General features: G+C 52.9%; 4 protein-coding genes across 4 annotated transcripts; 1 reads left to right on the top strand and 3 right to left on the bottom strand.

Annotated features, from left to right (window-relative positions):
• Positions 1-1,439: 1,439 nt before the first annotated feature.
• KRP23_3948 (Secreted RxLR effector protein 3) lies at positions 1,440-1,868 on the bottom strand (the record flags this gene model as incomplete). Its single annotated transcript, XM_067895833.1, has 1 exon — positions 1,440-1,868. The coding sequence occupies one exon, from the start codon at positions 1,866-1,868 to the stop codon at positions 1,440-1,442; it is 429 nt and encodes a 142-aa protein (XP_067748066.1).
• A 3,306-nt stretch (positions 1,869-5,174) lies between these two features.
• KRP23_3947 (uncharacterized protein) lies at positions 5,175-5,890 on the bottom strand (the record flags this gene model as incomplete). The annotated part of the gene is made up of 4 exons (XM_067888865.1): positions 5,175-5,211; positions 5,273-5,483; positions 5,543-5,732; positions 5,804-5,890. The coding sequence occupies 4 exons, from the start codon at positions 5,888-5,890 to the stop codon at positions 5,175-5,177; spliced, it is 525 nt and encodes a 174-aa protein (XP_067748065.1).
• A 10,881-nt stretch (positions 5,891-16,771) lies between these two features.
• KRP23_3946 (uncharacterized protein) lies at positions 16,772-17,413 on the top strand (the record flags this gene model as incomplete). Its single annotated transcript, XM_067888863.1, has 1 exon — positions 16,772-17,413. The coding sequence occupies one exon, from the start codon at positions 16,772-16,774 to the stop codon at positions 17,411-17,413; it is 642 nt and encodes a 213-aa protein (XP_067748064.1).
• Positions 17,414-18,905: 1,492 nt separating this feature from the next.
• Positions 18,906-19,928, bottom strand: KRP23_3945 (Glutathionyl-hydroquinone reductase YqjG; the record flags this gene model as incomplete). The annotated part of the gene is made up of 2 exons (XM_067888862.1): positions 18,906-19,055; positions 19,134-19,928. The coding sequence occupies 2 exons, from the start codon at positions 19,926-19,928 to the stop codon at positions 18,906-18,908; spliced, it is 945 nt and encodes a 314-aa protein (XP_067748063.1).
• Between the last annotated feature and the right edge of the window lie 135 nt (positions 19,929-20,063).

Raw genomic sequence — 20,063 nt, 5'->3', positions numbered from 1 at the left:
AGCTCCAGAACCGCCGCACGTCAGCAGCTCGACAGCCCTGGACTGCGGACGAAGACGGTTTACTGCGCTCCGTCGTCGACTTCCACGGCCCGAGCCAATGGACAATTGTGGCGTCGTTTCTGCCTGGACGCACTGCCAAGCAGTGTCGAGAGCGCTGGCGCTACCGACTCGACCCGTCGATCAAACGTGGAGCTTGGTCCGCCGACGAAGACGCGCTGCTTGTGACGCTGCAACGGAAAAGGGGGAACGCGTGGTCTCGGATCGCTGCCCACTTGCCTGGACGCACCGACAACGCCATCAAGAATCGATGGCATTCGGCGCGAGTGCGGCACCGCAAGCGCGAGAAAAGCGAACCGACCGAGATTTTGGCTGGGAATGCAAACCTGCCCACTCCTACAGCGCTGGGGGCCACCCCGAGTTTTGCTTCCGATGGCGCTGAAGATTTTGCCTTGTGGGCCGACCTTGCGGCATGTCTCCTGGATGATCTTCCAGCGGAAAGTCACGGCCGGCGAGCGATTTAAGCAAGAGATTGCAGCTGCGTGTGACTGTAAAGTATGTCTCTTGCAATGCAGTGCTGCTTTTGAGGTCGGCTTCATTAGCATGGGACTTGCTGTTGCCAGCTTTCCATAGCCCGTGGATCTCTTGGAAGGAAATATTGTAGTTGAGCCTGAAGATCAAAGAGATTCCTCGCGTTTCAGTGACTGAGAACTCGCTGCTACCCTCACCATATGGGGGCGACTTTGGCGACTAGCGGCAGCCTTCTTGATGATGAATTTTGTCGAGCATGATCTCGTTCTCTTGGTGCGAGAAAGTTGGGCGCTACAAGTGAACCCCAAGTAGAACACTGAAAAGGATCACAAAGCAGCTCGATTTTCTTTTTGGTTGACTTGAAATTGTGCGCTCCACAGCGACCAGGTACACTCATGGCCATCCCCCATCGTCACAAATTGTCAGCAGAGAAATCGCCACATGAGCAGAGAGACAAAGGCTTCATCACCCTAAACGGACCGCGAAATTCGGAGCTCTTGGTGTTGCGGTAGTTTTCCTTCAGCGCAATATAGCCGATGCATTGCTCCCTCCCCCCTCGAGAGGTCCGATACAACGTGAGTGCCATCTAAAGGGGCGGGGACTCCTCCACCTGTACTTGTGCCGGCGTCTCCAGTATGCTTATGCGCGAGCCTGGCCAAATTGTTGCTATGGTGCCGAAATGCACAATTGAGTTGGCTCCTGCGAGTCCACATATCGCTGATACCTGCGAACCGCGCAAATGATATGTTGACAGCGCCAAGGGAAAGCAGAATCTCTAAATGGATGATTGTGGAACGAGGTAAAACAATTGGACGGAGGGCTATTTCGTACAAATGCTACCTAGTGGAGACGAGGTAACCCAAAATCTCGACAACGATCGATAGCCCCAGGGTCGTGCAGCGTGTACGCGCTCAAGTGACAGTCTTAGTGTCGAGGTAGAGCTGGTACTTTTCCTTGAGCGTGGCAATAGTCTTCGCACTCGATGTTTCGGCCCGCAAGATGGCCTCAGCTTCGTCGGCCGACTGCATACCTCTTTTCCAGTTTGCGAACATGGTCCTTCGATATTCAAGTTGGGACCTGAGTCTCTTGATCATTTCAGACGGAAAGATGTCATCTATCCAGCCAATACCAGTGCCACGTTCTTCGTTTTGAGTGTCGTCGACGTCGGCTGTCTTGTGGGATCGCAGGAGCCGCTTTTCCTGATCTGGTTCCGTCGACAGAGAGCTGGTACTGGCAACGAGGGCGGCCGCAGCCACCAACAGGACGCAGGAGAAGCGCATTGTGGGTAGGAACTTGTGCGCTTGAGGGCAAAATGCGATCTGAAGACTGGAATCGGACATTTATCCTACGTAGGTGAGCTTGGCATCAGACAGAAATAACTACAGAAAGACAGGAACGAAGTACAGATTCCGCTCCCAATTCCGTCCGAGGTGCAACTGTCACGTTTCCACAATGATACTCACTATTACAGTTAATTATATTTCGATACATATACAAATGGATTCAGAAGTGAGCCTACGTCGCTGTCGCTACATATACTGTTCTTCTTTGGACCAGCGGACGACTGATCCACACCTCTGAAAATGATACCCGTGTGCTTAAAACAGTTCTCAATAGTGGCAGTCTGCTGCAAGTCCGTCCATATCTCTTCGCACCACTCCATCGCCTGCAACTGGTTCACAGCGTACGCGTTCTTCTCGATTGGCGTGCCGCTGTTAATCTTGTCGTACACCCATCTAAGTTGCTTCCTTCTATATGCCTTCTTGAACGTAGGGATGATATCGTTCACAGTACTTCTAGCGAGCTGACGTGGCAGGTTGAACGTGTCAGTCGCCCAAGCAGCTAGCTCCGTATGTGTCATCCCCCTGCACTCGATCGACTTCATGATGATGTTTTTCTTGTGCTTGATGGTCAGCCAGCGCCCCATGGCTGCTCGAGTAGACCGAGGGCTGAAGTGCGCAGAATTCAAACTGAAGGCCCAGGATTCAACACTTTCCCACCCACATGTGAAAATCCAGAGTACCTCTACGGAATAATAGTATAAAACCGTAAAAGGTTATAGGCGGACTACGGGCGACTGAATCTGTACAGCCCGGCTAAGGCAGCATGCGATTTGAAGCTGCCCCAGATTCTATGTTGACGACTTTTGTCAGGACTACTCGAATATCGTAAACATCGCAACGCACGGATACAGTGCAACACCTCGTAAAACTGTAAGAAAAAGGTCTGTATGCGATATTTTCATAGGGGTGACACCCCCTCCCTGTATCACATACCATACACTCCGCGTCAGAAGTTATCGACGGGTGGGTGTCTCGGTCGATTTTTCGGTCTAAGGACTGCTGTTTAGATATGTGTCTTCTGATACCGTTACCGACCGCCTCCATGTACTAGCGACGTCGATTACGACGTCCCTGATAGATCCAGCATACAAAAGTCGATTTTTTTTACTGCGTCAAAAGTATCGCCACTAGTCGGTTTTAGACCAACACAAACAAACTTCTATTTAAACAGAAATGGTTCAACATGTTACTAGGGAGTTGTACCACCATTCTTCTCGATGACCTCGATGCACCGTTTCGGGATCGAGTTAATGAGCTTCGTAAGCGTCACTTGTGGAATATACTTCCACGCCATCAAAATGGCCTCCTTTAATTCGACGACAGAGTGGCATTGCCTCCCGTTAGGATAGACAGAACGCGACAGGATTGCCCACATGTTCTCAATTAGGTTTAAATCCGGTGCGCGAGCGGGCCATTCCATCATCTCCACTTTTTCCTCCGCAAAGAACGCTTTTGTGCAATACGACGTGTAAATAGACGCGTTGTCATGCTGGAACATGTAGTCGATGCCGTAGTGTAGATGGGCGGAGGGAAGCAGGTATTCAAGCAGCATATATACGTAGTAGTCCGAGTTCTGCTTCCCAACCAAAACAGCTAGCTTCGACTTACCCGTCGTCCCCAGATCATGACTGACCCTCCACCATTTTGGCGACGGACAGTGCGGCGGGAAGGACGCCGAATGTCCCGTCAGTAGTGCTGATACCGTCCAGGTTTCACTTCTTTTCATCAGAAAATATCGTGGAGGCCAAGCGCTAGGGGTTTGCGGGTACTGTGCCGCCCAAGTGCGGCGGGCTAGCTTGTGGGCTGGCGTCAGGTCCACGGTGTTGTCCAATTGCAGTACAGAAGCCAGTTCACACCCGCGAGCATACGCTGGATTGTTCGCACAGACGCGTTGGCACTCAGCTCTTCCTTCAGCTGCGAGGCACTGTGGTTCCCTGCTGCCGCTTTGCGTACAGCCCTGCACAGCTCTCGGTCCGTGATGAGGGGAAGGCGGCCAGTGCTGTAATGGGTCTGCTTAGACCCACTACTTAAGCTTACACGTGTGCGCACGTGTATGAGGAAGCGTAGGTGTATTTAACTTAAGTTCAGTATACTTGTATCCGCAAGTATACTTAAACCTAGATAAAGGAACCGAACGATAGCTTTGGTGCCAAATGAGAACTGTATTGATTGTAAATGGGGTTTCCTCCTAAAACTGATATTTCTAATGAGAGGTTCTGCCATTGGATGGCTGGCAGAACCCCTATCTAATGAATGACTCTCATTGGTAGAAAGATGTTGCTTTCTACCAGTCATATGCCTTTTGCTATGAATGTGGACCACCCTGTGGTGGTCACCTGAATGTATCCCTTAGTGCATGTTGCACTAAGGTAGGAGGTGAACCGAATGTGTAGCCGGCTACAAGTGCGCTGGCCACCTGGCACATTGTTCACGACCCTCTGGACGGTATCCCTGGAACGCCCTACTCTGGCTGCTTTTTGAGAACTCCGCCTCGTGGAGGCCTTTGATACGGTCCCGCTCCTCTGGCGTTACTGGTGGCTTGTGTGCCATGAGCACAGCAATCCTTGACTGGCTGTACAGCGTTCATCGTTTTTTACATACATTATGTTTATATAGAAGTTTGTATGTGCTGGTCTAAAACCGACTAGTGGCGATACTTTTGACGCAGTAAAAAAAATCGACTTTTGTATGCTGGATCTATCAGGGACGCCGTAATCGACGTCGCTAGTACATGGAGGCGGTCGGTAACGGTATCAGAAGACACATATCTAAACAGCAGTCCTTAGACCGAAAAATCGACCGAGACACCCACCCGTCAATAACTTCTGACGCGGAGTGTATGTCATTGACACAAAAAAGAAAAAAAATATTGATCACATATAAGTGGCGCATCTCTAGCCGACACGTCAGGAACCCGAAATCGACCGCTGCTGTTCCGCGGTCCGGTAGGGATCAAACCTGCCTTGAAGAAGCCATTAGCGATGACCTAGACAGAAACGGCGTCCCAGGCTTCAGTCATAATCCACGACAGCAAGGGTCTCTTCTCCCGCGAATTTGCCGGAAATGGGTGTTCAATATGATACTGACAGTACGCATTCCTTCAAAACGTAGCACACAATTAGAAACGACCAAACAGGAAGTAGAAAATAAACAAACGTGCGTGACGTGATTCTTGAAGGCCTTCATCACGGATTCGTCCACAAGCTGGCATATTCCTGTCACACCGGGAGGGACGAGCTCGACTTGTGTGCAGTATTCCTGCTGTAGCACGTAGCAGACCGAAACTCTTCAAACTGTCGAGAATCAGTAGCCTGCATTCGTCAAGTGACGGCTTCCACACCTATAGTGAAATAATGTCATAATCAGTAAATGAAAAAAAGGTATCTTACCTGAAGACGTACCCTTTCAATCCAGTCAAGCATTTCTGTAGCGTCGCAACATGCTTTCTTCTGCACGGTGTGCTCGGCGGTTCCAGCGCCATAAGCTGGGTTGAATACTTTTTGGGAGACTGATCTGCCGGGTACACCTGCGAAGACGACCAGAGGGGTAGCTTGCGGTCCGTGGCCGACGCTGCAAGGAATACCAACACGCGGATTCCGTTAACCGCGCTTCCTACAGATACATACATATCGTCAGAAAAGTTCATAACATACTGAAATAGACATCATTACCTTGTACAGCGTCAACTGTTTCAGTCCCCACGAAGTCGACCATAGTGCGCCCATTCGTGTCGATATATACTGCAGTTTGGTCCATGTTGTAGACAGAGGAATATTTGTTATGTCCGTCCAGATAGCCAAGAATACCGTCCTCCTCTACAGTACGCAGAATAAACTGCGTGAACATGTTCACAACAGCCAACTAACATGCGTGTACATACATAGTATCAGTGCCGCAGTAATGAACAGCTATTTCCCATAGCCGTAGCGTACCTCCATGCCAGACCGTTTCTTACGGCCTTTGTGAGTGATCCGCCGCACCGTCAGACAGTTACGCTTTAAGCAACGGCGGATGAACATCAGGTTGGCTGCAGCGGGGCTGCCGTAGCTTGCGTCAAAGGAAGACGTAGACTCTCAGAGTCTTAGTTCGGTTGTAAACCTAGGTTCTATACCAGAACCAAGTACAGTCTGTAGATATGCGATCTACAGACTCCTAGAGTTATTAATACCTTAAATAAGGCTAATAGACACTAGACTTCAAAACGTGAACTGATTTTTATTGTTGTTATTCGCGGCAAGGCCGCCAGTGGGGTAAATGTATAACACTCACTATCTACCATAGTAGAGCCTAGTAATATGCATGACGGGTGGCTGTGAGGCCACCAACCTAAGTCTCGTGTACACACACCAACTTGGGTGTGCACACCATTTGTGTGAAACACACTATTCGTGTACGATACTCTAACGGGTACGTGTAAACCCGTTACACCCTCCCCCACCAGACTGTTGACACCACGTGTCGACACCCGTTTTCCCTCATCAGAGGTATCGCTGCTTGTTCTTCGGACCTCGCTCAAGAACTTTCCACGTTCAACAAGCGCACCACGTCCGTGGCTCATCGATGGCTGGTAGCCAGAAAGCTTCTTGGTCTGTTGACCGTACTCCACGCTCCGCGTCTCTATCTCCCGGGCACAGCCCACGACAAGCAGCAGCACTGAGTGCCAACCGCAGCCCACGCTCCGCGTCGTCGCCGCTCGGGCACAGCCCGTTTAACTCGTCCGCACGTAGTGCTTCCTCGGCCGCTGGCCCCAACTCAACGGCACCTGTGGCGAGAACCACGCTCTCTGTGGCGGAGTATTACTCCAAGCAGCAGCTTAAACAAGCTCGCGCCGCTATGTCGCCCCCGACACGCTCGGCAGACGCGCCGAAGCCGCGTATTCGCCGCGCGAATGAAACCCTCTTTGAAGGCCTCGAAGAGGGAGAGGAGGTCGACTACGGCAGTGATACCTGGCTCCGGCAAGAGGAGGAGGAGCCTCCACGGGTTCGTACGACCGACAAGCGTGACCTACGCACGCCCAATGCGTTCGTAGAACGTAGCGACGATGTGTCAGCTCTGACCGCGTTGCGGACAACGTCGTCACTCCTGTCGCGAGACGAGGACGAGCCTATGGAGGCCAACGTTGTCTCCAACAACCTCGACGAGGTCCAAAGGCAGCAACTGGCCGCGATGGAAGAGGCGCCCCGCGCCCCGCGTCCGATAGCACGGCCTCTGCTCCACCCGAGCCACCGTGACTACGGCTTCGAGCCACGCGACCCCAACGAAGTGGCTCGCCTAGCGGCGTCGCAACTGTTAAATGACTATGTCATCGGGCCCGCGGCCCATTCCAACGAAGAGGTCGCTCAATGAGAAGACCTCCGCCAGAGGTTGCTGACGCCTCAGCTTACCACTCAACGCAAGTACCGTGAGCACCTGCAGCTCCAAACCCGGGGGGCGTCCGTGCCGCAAATGCGAACGCCAGGAGCAGGATGTCGCTCAATTCGAGCTCTGGGTGGAAGGGGCTCGTAAGCTCTCTTCCATTGTCGCGCTGCAAGCTAGCTTCAAGAAGGACGACGTCCTGTTAGAGCGTCGGCTCCGGTTCGCGTTCGCGAAGTTAAAGGCAAAACGCCAACTTCCTTCGGGCTTCCAGCCCCGCCCTGCGCGGGCTCCTCAACATGCTCCTCCGAGCTCTGCAGACCTCCCACAAGGTGGATCGTCTGCTGCAGCAGCCCAGGGTCGAAGCTTGAGCTCAGCTGTTGACCCCCTTGCTCCCCGACCTACTGCCGGGAAGCGGGTGGAGACCGACGTGCCGGTCGCGAGCCCCCAGGGCGCCGTTGATCGTTTCGATCAAAAGCGTCCACGACGTCAGGGCAGTCTTGCCGGAGGGGTACCTCAAACTCCCATGAGTTCTGCGAGTGGGGGTACCCTCGTCACTTCACCAGATACTGGTATTGATTTTGGCGGCGACGCCGAGCCACAATCCGTTCCACATGGAAGTGGCGATTGCCCTGCTCATCGAGCAAAGCCGGTGGCGGACGCTGAGTTGCACTGGGTGCATCGTTCGGAGCTTGAGGACGCTTGGAACGCGATGGGATCGCTGCGCCGGGAGGTCGTACGTCTCCGTGAGACTCTCCATCAGGCCGAGAACGCCTATGATCGCTCATGGCATGAGATTGATCAGCTCCGGGAGCGCGTCGACTGGTTCGAGGCCCCAGCTGCGCTGGCGAACCGGGTCTCCGACCTCGAGCGAGGTCTGGCGAGGTTGGAGGGTCAAGTCGACCTTCTGCTGCGACTTCAGCAGGGTGCTGTGGCTGCGCCACCTGTGCCCGTCCCGGTGCCAGCGCCTCCGTGCTCACCCGCGCTGGGTCCCGGTACGGCTTGAGCAAGCCCACATAAAACACCGGATGGGTGCGCATCGTCTTCGGAAGGTTGAGCGTATACGCTAGGCCCTTCTTGGCCATGACTTTGAAAGGTCCGATGAAGCGTGGGCGCAGCTTTGTCTTGAAGACCGCAGAAACTGCATGTGTAGGTAGGTTTTTTGCATTTAATAAAACCAAGTCTCCGACTGCGTAACTTTCAATGTTACCTCTGCCCCTGGCATCTGCGTTTTCCTTTTGTTGGTCTTGGCTCTCAGCCATAGCGTCACGTACGTGTCGAAGGACACTCAGACGCGTTGACAGAAACTCGTCAACCTGTTTACGAACAGTGAGAGGGCTGACATCAGCAAGCCGACCGGCTATCTCTCCCCCACCAAGCCCGGAACCACGGAGTGGTAGCGTCAACGGGACGCGAGGGTGGGTGAGGCCATTCACGTAGAACGGGGTAAAGCCTGTGGAGGCATGAACAGCATTATTCAATGCGAACTCCACGAGTGGAAGCATGGTGCTCCTACGCTTGGGCGTTTCGGCGCAAACACTGCGGAGGACGTCCTCCACGACGCGATTAATGCGCTCGGTCTGACCATCGGTCTGTGGATGATCCGTTGTGGACATGTCCAATCGGGTGCCCAGCACCTTGAAGAAGGACGACCAGAACTTACCCGTGAAACGGGGGTCTCTATCCGATCGGGCAGCCCGTGCTGGCGGAAAACCCGGTCGATAAACAGCTTGGCTGTACCGTTACCATCAATGGTGTCCGGTACCGCCGCTAGATGAGCCATCTTGCTCAAACGGTCGACAAAGACCACGATGTCCGTGTTGCCATCCGAGTCCTTCGGAAGGCCGAACACAAAGTCCATACTCATGGACTCCCAACACCCAGAGGGTACAGGCAAGCTTGCCAGCGGCGCGGCCGCATGCGGTGAGGGCTTCACCCGCTGACACGTCTCACACGTGCGCACATACGTGCTCGTCCACTTGTCAAGCTTGGGCCACCAATAGGAGAGGCTCACAGAGCCATAGGTCTTTTCACGACCAAAGTGGCCACTAAGCGCAGTATCGTGTGCCTCATAGAGGATACGATATTTCAGATCCTCATCGTGAGGGACCACAATACGTGGAGTATCCTCCGGATCGGTGCTGTAATACAGCAGGCCATCATCGAGCGAATATCGATGCAGCCTCGCGCGTAAGCGCGCCGACAGCTTACAGTCCGAGTCTTCAAACTCCTTGCTCCCAAGAGCACGTAGCAGAGCGACACACATGTCGTCACGCGCATACGCAGCGCGGATCAAGTTCGTCACGGACGACGTCACAGTCGTGACATGAGATAACTCATAGTCGGGTCTGCGGGACAGCGCGTCCGCTAATCCGTTCTTCCTGCCAGGCTTGTACTTCATCTCGAAGTTGTACTCCGCACAGAAGGAGAGCCAGCGGGCCATCCTCTGCGAGAGGTGAGGCGACTGAGTCGCAGTGCGTAGTGACGCATGATCAGTAAAGATGACAAATGGCTTAGAGCCTAGCAGGTGAACCCTGAATTTGACTAGAGCGTACTTCATTGCAAGTAGCTCCTTGTCATGAACTGGATAGTTCTTCTCTGCAGCTTTGAGCTGACGAGACTCAAACGCAATTACGCGTTCACGCCCTTCGGTGTCTGCTTGTAGCAGTGCACAACCGATGGCAAAGTCCGATGCGTCACAGACGACACTAAACGGACGATCGGGGTCTGGTAACGCCAGGATCGGCGCGTGTAGGAGATTCTCCTTAACCGCCTCGAAGGCAACTTGATGCTCGGTGTCCCAGGCCCACTCCGCATCCTTCTTAAGGAGATTGGACAATGGCCGAGCCATATTAGCGTAGTTCTCGCTGTACTTATGCAAGTAGTTGGTGAGGCCAAGCCACTTGCGTAAGTCCTTTTGGTTCTTGGGAACCGGTCAGTCAACAATGGCTTTGACTATAGCGGGGTCCGCTCGAAGGCCGCGCTTCCCGATGAAGCACCCTACGAAGGGAATCTCTTCAGCACCGAAGATGCATTTGGATGCGTTAGCGTACAGCTTATTAGTGCGCATGCACTCGAGCACCGCTCGCAAATGGTCTATGTGGTTGTCCACATCTGACTTCCCGTGCTCCGCACGACTGTGGACGAAAATGTCGTCAAAGTATGTCTGTGCATACGCCCGATGGGGCCGGAAAAGCTGCGTCACTAGACGATTGAACGTCGCGGGCGCGTTCGACAGCCCCTGGGGCATCACCAATCACTCCCAGAGCATGCCGCTCGGGGTGCTGACCGCAGTCAGCGGAATGTCGCTCGCACGCATGAGCAACTGGTAATAACCATCGACTAAGTCGAGCGCACTGTATGCTGTGCATCCAACCATGTTGTTCTGGAGAACATCCTTCCTAGGAATAGGCGTCTGCGCCGGAATGGTGGCGGCATTGAGCTTTTTGAAAGCGTGGACAATGCGCCACTTGCCGTTTGACTTTCTGACACAGAATGTCGGCGTCGAGTGCGGAGACTTGCTCTCGCGCACCATGCCCGCCTCGTGTTTCGCACGGAAGAACGCGTCAATGACGTCACACTGCTCCCTTGGCAAGGGCCACTGCCTTGTTACGCAGTATTTGGTTCCAGGGACCAGGTCAATCTCATGACGCACGCCTCGATCTGGAGGTAGGCCAGAAGGCGGATCGTTGGAAACGACATCTTGGTATTCCTTAACCAAGGGATAGTACGGATCTGAAGGATCCTTCAGGATCGCCGATCCACTACGCGCACTAAGCGCCTGCTTCGTGTCCTCCAGGACTGTTTCGTCCATAAGGGACGACGAGTTTAACTCATCTTCAGGTCGTATAATAGCGACCTCGGCTAATTCGCCCGCCTTTAAGGCCTCGCCGAACTCGGCAATTGACATTTCGTCCACATCTAGCAGAGCATCTGCGGCGGGAACAGCCTCAAGGCTGACGTCGCCAGCGACCTCGCCGGTCACTCCATTAACGAGTATATATAGCTGTTCGCTATCCACCACTCCCGACACTTGCTGTGTCATAACAGACGCTTTGCGTCTCGCAGCTGCCACACGGCGTCGCTGCCGTCTCCTCGCGGAGACCATACGCCACGGGGAGGCCTGCATATTTACACCAAAGGTGTCCTCAGGTGTTTCCACCTCTTGTTGCTCCATCGGAGTGTCGACGTCAAACTCGACATCCGGCGAGGAGCTGCATAGCTCGCAGTCCCCACCCAGTGGGTTATGTGCCACTCCACACGCATCGTTAGGGCTGGGCCCAGGATGCCTCGGCTCGTGGCCGACCGCGCCATCGTTGGCACGCAGCGATTCTTCGCCATCGTGGCGCTCACCGCTCAGCGGATAACGTGCCGCTCGACGCGCATCATCAGGGCCATGCCCACGATGCCTCGGCTTACTGCCGACCATGCCATCAGCGGCCTGCAGCGATGGCTCGTTATCACAACGAGTCCCGCTCAGCGGATTACGTGCCGCTCCACGTACAGCCCCTTCGGGACTCTTGTCTACGACATCATGAGTGTCAATCAACTCCGACACGCCGATGTCCAGCACGTTGACCGTCTCGGTCCAGTGCTCGCGCCAATAGCGTTTTTGTGCCCTAGCAGAGGTGGGTTTATGACTCGCCAAAGCTTCACCAGGAGGCAAACGCGTAGCGCCTAAGGTCTTAGACCTCCAATCAATCCATGGCTCATGGCGTTCCAGCCATACCATGCCCAGGATGAGATCATATCTCGAATCCAGGTCAAGGACCAGACAGCGTTCAACGCTATCGAAGTCCAGAAACTTCACGCCCAGGCTCACAGGAACCTTGGGGACCGTAACACGGGTTCCCGTCGCGAGACGGACAGTGATAATATCACTCGTACGCGCTACCAGCGCCTCGGCATACTGCCGACTTCCTTCCATCGTGGAGCGTCGAGCATAATTGCCTGACGCTCCCGAATCGATCAATATCGTCCACGGCTTATCAAAGCCCTTCACGGTCGCTTCAACGACCAGCAAGCCCGGCTTGCATACACGTTCCGTGTTAAAGAGCACGGTGCTCTTCGGGTCTAAGCCCTGCTGACCTCCTTGCTGAGGCTCAACAGAACTTAGTTCTTCCCCAGTAGGCCGCCCCGCGCCTACTGAGCGTTGACGTTTCCCCGCCACGAACCAGGTTTCTGGTAAGAAGCAGGGCTTCGGCTCGCCGGAGCCTGGTGCTGCTTACGCAGCGGGCACCCTGGTCGCAGGTGCTGGGTGCTCCCACACACGAAGCACCGGCGGATGCCGATGTACTGCTCGGCAGCAAGAAGCTCAGTTTCTTCGTCTTCAGCATGGCTGAGATCCATCGGCTCGGGTCCACCCGAGAAGCCGGCGGCTCCGGATGAGTTCGTCTGTGAGTGACGTTGCCCACCCGGCTCGGGCCGAATTAAAGTTGAACTCGGTGTTCAACGCCACGCTCACGCCTCTTCAAAAGAGATGGGGTGAACTCGGAATACTTCCGTTCTGGTCACGCCAGTGCGGAGGCCTTCCATGAAGATGGTCACCGTGACCGCCTCCGGAAGAGGGTCCGCAGCCATACCGGCAATAAGAGTTCGTAACTCTTGGACGAAGTCCACCAATTCCTTCTTTCCTTGGCGGGTAGCCAGGAAGCGTGATCGCACGCGTTAGTCCTGGTTAGGCGGCGAGAACACTCGCGAAGCTTCAGCTGCTCCCAGGATGGAAACGCGCTGTCCACCGACGTGCCACACGTTAGGGTCCACTCCCGGGCCCGGCCACCCAGCTTGGACACGGCCAGCGCCACGCGCTGTTGCTCCGTCTGGAGTATGGCGGACGCCATGGCCATCTCGACCTCTCTAATCCAGAGCAGGATATTCTCTCCTTCCTTTCTTCCCTCACAGGTCTTCACGCTCACCATGAGCGGCTTAGCTCGTGGAGCTCCATCCGATGCCGGCTTGGGCGTCGTAGACGCTGTCACAGCCGTCATCTTCTGTTGTAGATGTTCCAACTGAGCATTCTCATAACTCGAAAACGCCTCCAGATGCGCATTAATCGCGTCGGGGCCTTGCGAAGCAAGATGGGCCACACCTTCCGGGCCCAACAATGATATCAGCTTTTTACGCCGTCCTGTTGGTTCGGGGGTAAGTGGCCAAATTGCTCCATCCTCACAGAGGGACTGTCGTAAGACTCAGGTGTAGGATTGACTACAAGTGCTACCAAGTGCAGCGGGGCTGCCGTAGCTTGCGTCAAAGGAAGACGTAGACTCTCAGAGTCTTAGTTCGGTTGTAAACCTAGGTTCTATACCAGAACCAAGTACAGTCTGTAGATATGCGATCTACAGACTCCTAGAGTTATTAATACCTTAAATAAGGCTAATAGACACTAGACTTCAAAACGTGAACTGATTTTTATTGTTGTTATTCGCGGCAAGGCCGCCAGTGGGGTAAATGTATAACACTCACTATCTACCATAGTAGAGCCTAGTAATATGCATGACGGGTGGCTGTGAGGCCACCAACCTAAGTCTCGTGTACACACACCAACTTGGGTGTGCACACCATTTGTGTGAAACACACTATTCGTGTACGATACACTAACGGGTACGTGTAACCCCGTTACATTGGCCGCCCTTGAAAGAGGGTGGGACCAAACTTGGAATACATATGGAGTAGGTACAGAAATATATCTATTTTTGCGCATGTAGACAATCCACATGAGCAGCCTACATACAGAAAACGACAGAAATACAGTTAAAAAACCATTAAAAAGCATAGTGTTTAGGGTAGTGACCGCGTACCCCTGCTCCAGCTCAGGGTGCTGCACGTATATGATGCAGTCACCGTCAGCAGCAGGCATTGGTGCAAACTACAACCAATGTTGTTGAACAATAAAATTTCGTGTGCATGTCTACCAATATGTGTAAGGTTCAATACATCCAAGGATTCGATCAAGGATCTGAAACGTCCTAGAATCATTAATTTGATTGGTCTAACTCATCAAAATATGCTACTATCCAGTATGGGATCTGAAGTTTTGATGAAACTACAACTATGCGGGTATTTTAGACAATATTATTGATAGAAAAGATAGTAACTGCATTTAGAGAAAGATAGGTTTTAGGATAAGACACTAGTGGTCTCCAGGACATCCGTAAAAGCAAACAGCTCAATCTCAATCACTTCTCAATTTTACTTTCGATAACAGCCCCTTCACCAATACCGTCACCTGCCAGCTCCAAGGACCGCCGCCGGACACCGCCAAGTTCAAGAACTTCCTCGCCAGCCGCAAACTGTTATAGATAGTTTGTGGTCTTCTCGCGCGTGCCCAAGTGGACGAGTGATACAAACATCCAAGACCAGCAGCACGAGCTGTTAATTTGTCTTGGTGGTATTTTTACTGGTGCATAAATGATCTGGAGTGTTATTGAAAAAGAAGTTTATCCGATCATCATGGCGTGTAATATGTTGAGCTACCTGTTGCTAAGGCCAGGTGCTTTTTGCATGTACGTCATCATCGAAATTTGATTCACTTTTCCGCTCCTGGTCGTGCAGTGAAGAAGTATATTCGTGGTAAGCGCTGGGCTATGAAGCTGGTGGAGTACCGACACTCCATCGAGCATATTGAAGGTGCCAACAACATGTGGGCTGACATGGGTTTTCGTTGGGCAGGAACCAACCAAACCTCCACGATTGCTGTGAAGCGAGTCACTCTCAGACGACAGCGCGAAGAAACATCGGAGCAGCATCCAGTTGACCCACTACCTATTCGACCATTCAGTGGCGACAAATTGTTTTGACCGACAGTAAACAAATTATGTGTGGTTTAACAGAAGCACACAGTGGATCGGCCACAATGACTCAAACGCAATTAATTGTTGTACGACAAAAGACGAATCTGAATTTCCTGTGCCATCGTTGTGGTACCAAGTCAGGTATTGGGGTCATCCGAATATATCCAGCGCCAACCTCAACCCTTCTGGTCCAATCAGTTCAGGTGCGATCCCTTCCCATCATTGGCAGTTTGACCCAGGTCACTTCACCTCAACAGATCGCGCGTTATTCTGCTGGTTCAATCAAGTTTAAACTACACTCCTGTTACATTATCGGCAACAAAACGCCTGTGGAGCTATTGTGTATACTCCCTGCAGTGTCTCCACTCGACTTCAACTTCGACAACGACGTTTAAATTTTTTGTCAATCTCGGGGCCGACTGAGAGCAAATGGAGAAAAATCGTGACAGAGTGCAAGTAATTCACTGCCAAGCCAGACAGCTAAGTCGTAACAAACTTGGCGAAGCCAAAACAAATGCAGAAAGGAGCCAAAGCACCACATTTTGATGTTGCAGATTACGTGTTGCGGTCGAGGGGGACCACAAACACAACGCCAAGCTTCTCGTTACCTAGATAGGCCCGTATCAAGTGATTGGAGCCGATAACCACTCTTTTTGTGACCGTCACCTTGTCACCGGCGTGGAAACAGACGTACACGCTTCTCGCCTCAAGTTCTATGCGGACGAGTCGTTTGACGTGATGCAGGAACTTTGCGAGCACGTGGTTGCTCAAAACATTGTCCTTACAGTTGCAAAACTCAAAGATCACCGATGCAACTCGGTGCTACGAGATACTGGTAGGGTGGAAAGGTCTGCAACCAATAAAGGACTCATGGGGTCGTTCAACACTTTGTATAAGGATATACCGGTGATGGTGAAACAGTACGGAACATTTAAGGACGGCGGCAAACTAACTGCAATTTTGGGGAAACTTCAACAGTTCACGTTGAAGTCAACTTCAGTCTCAGGCAGAGAGTGGTAAAGTCTTGGAAGGGCGGTGTAGTGGTTCGATAATTTTTAGGACCTGACCACGCACCTGGGTTTACGGCCGAGGACGGTTGGAGCCTTCGGGTCCTACTAACTGGTTGAACAGTGGGGAAGCAATATTCAGTAGGACATTGTTGTGGGTTGTCTACACGACACTTACCTAACTTCGACACTCTGGTACGACTTACTCTACGGCTTGCAACGAAAAGCTGGTCTAACGATTGTGTTGTGTGGATCGGTATGTCCTGATTACACCTTTTGGCTTGACTGTGTGACGGGGCACACAACACTCTGCACAGAGGAAGTGCTAGAGAGCGTAAGCTTTCGGTTAACAACAAGTTCACGGTTCCCGGCCTAAGGGAACCGACTACGACTTAGACGGTAGGTTAAAAGACTGAATATATTTTATAGGTAAGCCAAGCTTGATCCTTACAAACTCTAAGTCAAGTACAGTAAAAGCTAAACAGGTGCCCATGGTTGGTTCACCGCCAGCCGGTACCACGTACCATGGACACTAAATAGGGACATCCTGTCACTCTTTATGTAACATGGGTACACGTCGGTGTACCCCGTTACAGACTGGCTCCGTGAGGTACAGATTTAGACGGAAAGATGTGACGGACACAAAACAATGACAGATGAGATTTTACATCCGCCCCACCATACACTCATTTCGACCAATAAGATCATCCCTATGTGAACGCACTTTCGCCACTCAAAATTAGTGCTGGAAATGCAGTGTCCGGAGGACGCAGCAACTGCTCACTTGCGAGCTTGGGGTGTGGCCGACGATGACAACCTGTGCAGCAACTTGGAGGATGATGAAGGTGACACAGCAAGCACTGCTGCTGAAGTGGTAGTTAGGGACCGAAGAAATGCCTATTCCAACGCTCTGAAACTCAAGGCGCTAGAAGATATCAATACTGGCGTCAGCGTCACTGAAGCCGCGAGGCTTCACGGTATCAAGTCACGGACTGCTGTGCACGCATGGAGGGGTCGGGAAGCTATCATCAGAGAGGCATGCAATAACAAGAAGCGATCTAAGAGCAGCGTCGGCGGGCAAGGCAGAAAGAGTCTATTTCCGCACTGCGATGAGCTCGTACAGTGGATTAAGGAAATGAGACGCGACGACTTTCCGCTGAAGACATCCCATGTTCTAGTGTTCGTAAAGGAGGAGTACAGCGAGTTCACATCAGTGTACTTGGCAAAGAACAAGGAGGAGAGCTTAGGCCGCATGATGCGGCGGATTGTCTACCAGTGTGGGTTCTCGTTTCGGCGCCCTACGAAGGCTGTGCTCTCAACGCTAGACCTTGAAGCAGAGCAGCGCAAACGCGCTAGCGAGGTAGGAAGCAAGGTCAGCGCTACGTACGCATGATCGTGCAATTTCAACGCCGACGAGACCGCAGTGTACTACGATGACACCCCCTCACGTATCATTAGCGAGCGTGGCGCCAAGAAAGGAGTCAAGATCAAAGGACGGGTGCGATCGGAGAGGGCAAGCGTGCTACTAATCCTATCGGCTACAGGACAAAAGCTTCGCCCGCTCATCATCTTTAAAGGGCAGCCAGGAGGACGGGTGGAGGAGGAAGTCCAGGGCCATTCCAACCGAGTTATGGCGACTGGTCAGACGAATGCTTGGATGGATTCGCGGGTGTGGCGGGACATATTCATTGAAAATGCCTGGGGTGGCTTTGTGTGTGATGCCCAGCCTAGGCCGCTTGCGATCTACGTGGACAACTTGAAGTGTCACGTCTCGACCGAGGCGCAGGACGCATTTGCCACCTGGGGTGCCCCTGCCCAAGAACACCACCTAGGTGCTTCAATCTCTAGACGTGGGGGTCATGGGCCCGTTTAAGCAGAAGTTGCGCGCCATCACGCTGTCCTATGAGCTGTCAGCGGTTAGGGAGAGCAACCGGGTGCCCCTTCGCGAACGTCTGCTGAATCTACAGCGCCTACCAGCCCCCGAAAAGCGGAAGCGCTTGGTGGAGCGCGTCGTTGCTGCGTGGATGCGGTTAGTGAGAGTAGCATAAAGAAGGCATGGAGTAAGGCTGGACTCTAATAGACTGACCAGATAGGGCGGGGGACGTCAGTAGGTGCACCTACTGCCTTGGAACCCCGGCACCAAGGCCACCACTCAGGTGTTTAACTTTGCTGCAGTCGTGGGAATTGAACCCTCGTCACCTTATTGAAAAGGTGGTTTGAGCTCCAGAGCGACGTTTTATTGGAGCCAAAGTCAATTTGTTATGCTTGGATATAATTTAGTCCTCGGGTTCCGATTGGTTAAATATCAGTTTTGGCTCCAAGTGTCGTTCTTTTGAGTCCGCTTCGGTCTCAATACAATAGAAAAACCTAGCGCGTCACATCTGTTCGTCCAAATCTGTACAATCCCTATGACAGTAGTAGCAACTTCTGGCGCACCTAGTGAACCAAGGTTCGTGATCCTCTGTCAGCACTGGTGTTCGTCATAACTCAGGGTAATGCATTTCGAGCAACTTTGAGCAAGTCTAGTGTTTTCTGCATGTTTGCATTGAAGAGAACTATATTGGGGGAAGTCCGTCTTGCTCAAATTATTCATCAACTTCGGTCGGTCCTAAATCAAACGACTCTCACCAACGATCTGCGCGATTCCACAGAGCAGAAAGTTGGTGATTCGTGGCGTGCCTCTGGATCCAGATACGGTGGTCCATTTTTGACCACATCCGCGCTCGCGTCGATTTCTGTTGGGGGTGGGTTGGTGAATACTCCACCTTGATCATATACAGCACCATCCACAACACCAAGAATGATTGAGAGGGTCAAACGGCGCTATCATTACAGATAGCTGCTTGGTTACGTGTTGACTCACAGAACCTAAGTGGCACAAAAGCTTAAACAAGCTGAGCACGCTCGTGGGCCGCGTCGTAGTCGACAAACGGACCCTCCACCTCCACATCAGGCTGGGTGTTCTCCGCGCTCATCTTGAGGTGGTTCCAGTGTGCGGTGCTCTTCAGCCCAGTCTGGTACAGGTCGCGCAGGTACTACACAACACAGCAATAAAATCACACGTCAGCCCAAACTACCAAGCCATTGTACCTCCCAACATTTCAACAACTTACCCCCACAACGTTAGGGAAGTCCGCCAGGTGCTTCTTGTCAGTCTTCTTCTGGAAGACATCCAGGCGGATGAGCGTGTGGAACAGGCGAACATCCGCCTCTGTGACGCTGCTGCCGACCAGGTAGCGCTTCGTAGCCAGCTGGTCGTTGAGCTTGGCAATGCCCTCGAAGGCCTTCGCCTCCGACGCCTCAGCATCCTCCGGCGTCTTCGCAAACAGCTTCTTAAAGAAGCCCATGGTGATCTCCGTCACGATACCATCATTGGCAGCATCAATCTCGGCCCGCAGCTCCTCTGGGTACAAGTGGATGCTCGACGGCACTAAGTCCCGGAAACCAGAGTCGATTGTACGGAGGATACCCGCAGACTCCTCTGACACGATGGTCTGCTTCTTGGTATCCCACAGCAGCGGTACCGAGTAGGTGCGCGGAGCAGGGTCCACCTTCTCGTACAAGTCACGCGCAAATTTGACGTTGTTGACGCTGTCTGGGATACAGTCAGCCGTAGAGAACTCCTTCCCAGTCTTGTTGGTGACTGTGGGGGTAGTGGCCGGGTCCGGGAACGCCCATCCGAAGTGCGAGTCGTCCTCATCGTCCGGTTTGGTCTTCTGGGGGACCGGGTGGGCCACCGATAGCCCAATGACGTCTTCGAGGCCGAGCAGGTTGCGGGCGGCCAGGGCGCGACTCGCGAATGGGCACGAGTACGCGATGTAGAGGTGGTAGCGGCCCTTTTCAGCAGGGAACTGGGCGTCGGCGCTGGGCTCGATCTTGAAGTCGTACGGGGCGGGTTTGGCGGCCATGGTGGAGAGTGGCGAGTGGTTGAGTCTTGTGCGCTTGGAGGTGAATTGGGAAATGAGCGTGGCAGTCCGCAGCATATTGGCGAGTACCCACACTATTAATAGGGTGGGCTGCGTGAGAAGAGAGCCTTGACGTCA

This window comes from Phytophthora ramorum (assembly GCF_020800215.1).
Source record: "Phytophthora ramorum isolate Pr-102 chromosome Unknown Phyram_PR-102_s0003, whole genome shotgun sequence".
Classification (NCBI taxonomy): domain Eukaryota; phylum Oomycota; class Peronosporomycetes; order Peronosporales; family Peronosporaceae; genus Phytophthora; species Phytophthora ramorum.
The sequence above is the reverse complement of the archived record's forward strand: the minus strand, read 5'-3'. Positions and strand labels throughout refer to the sequence as shown.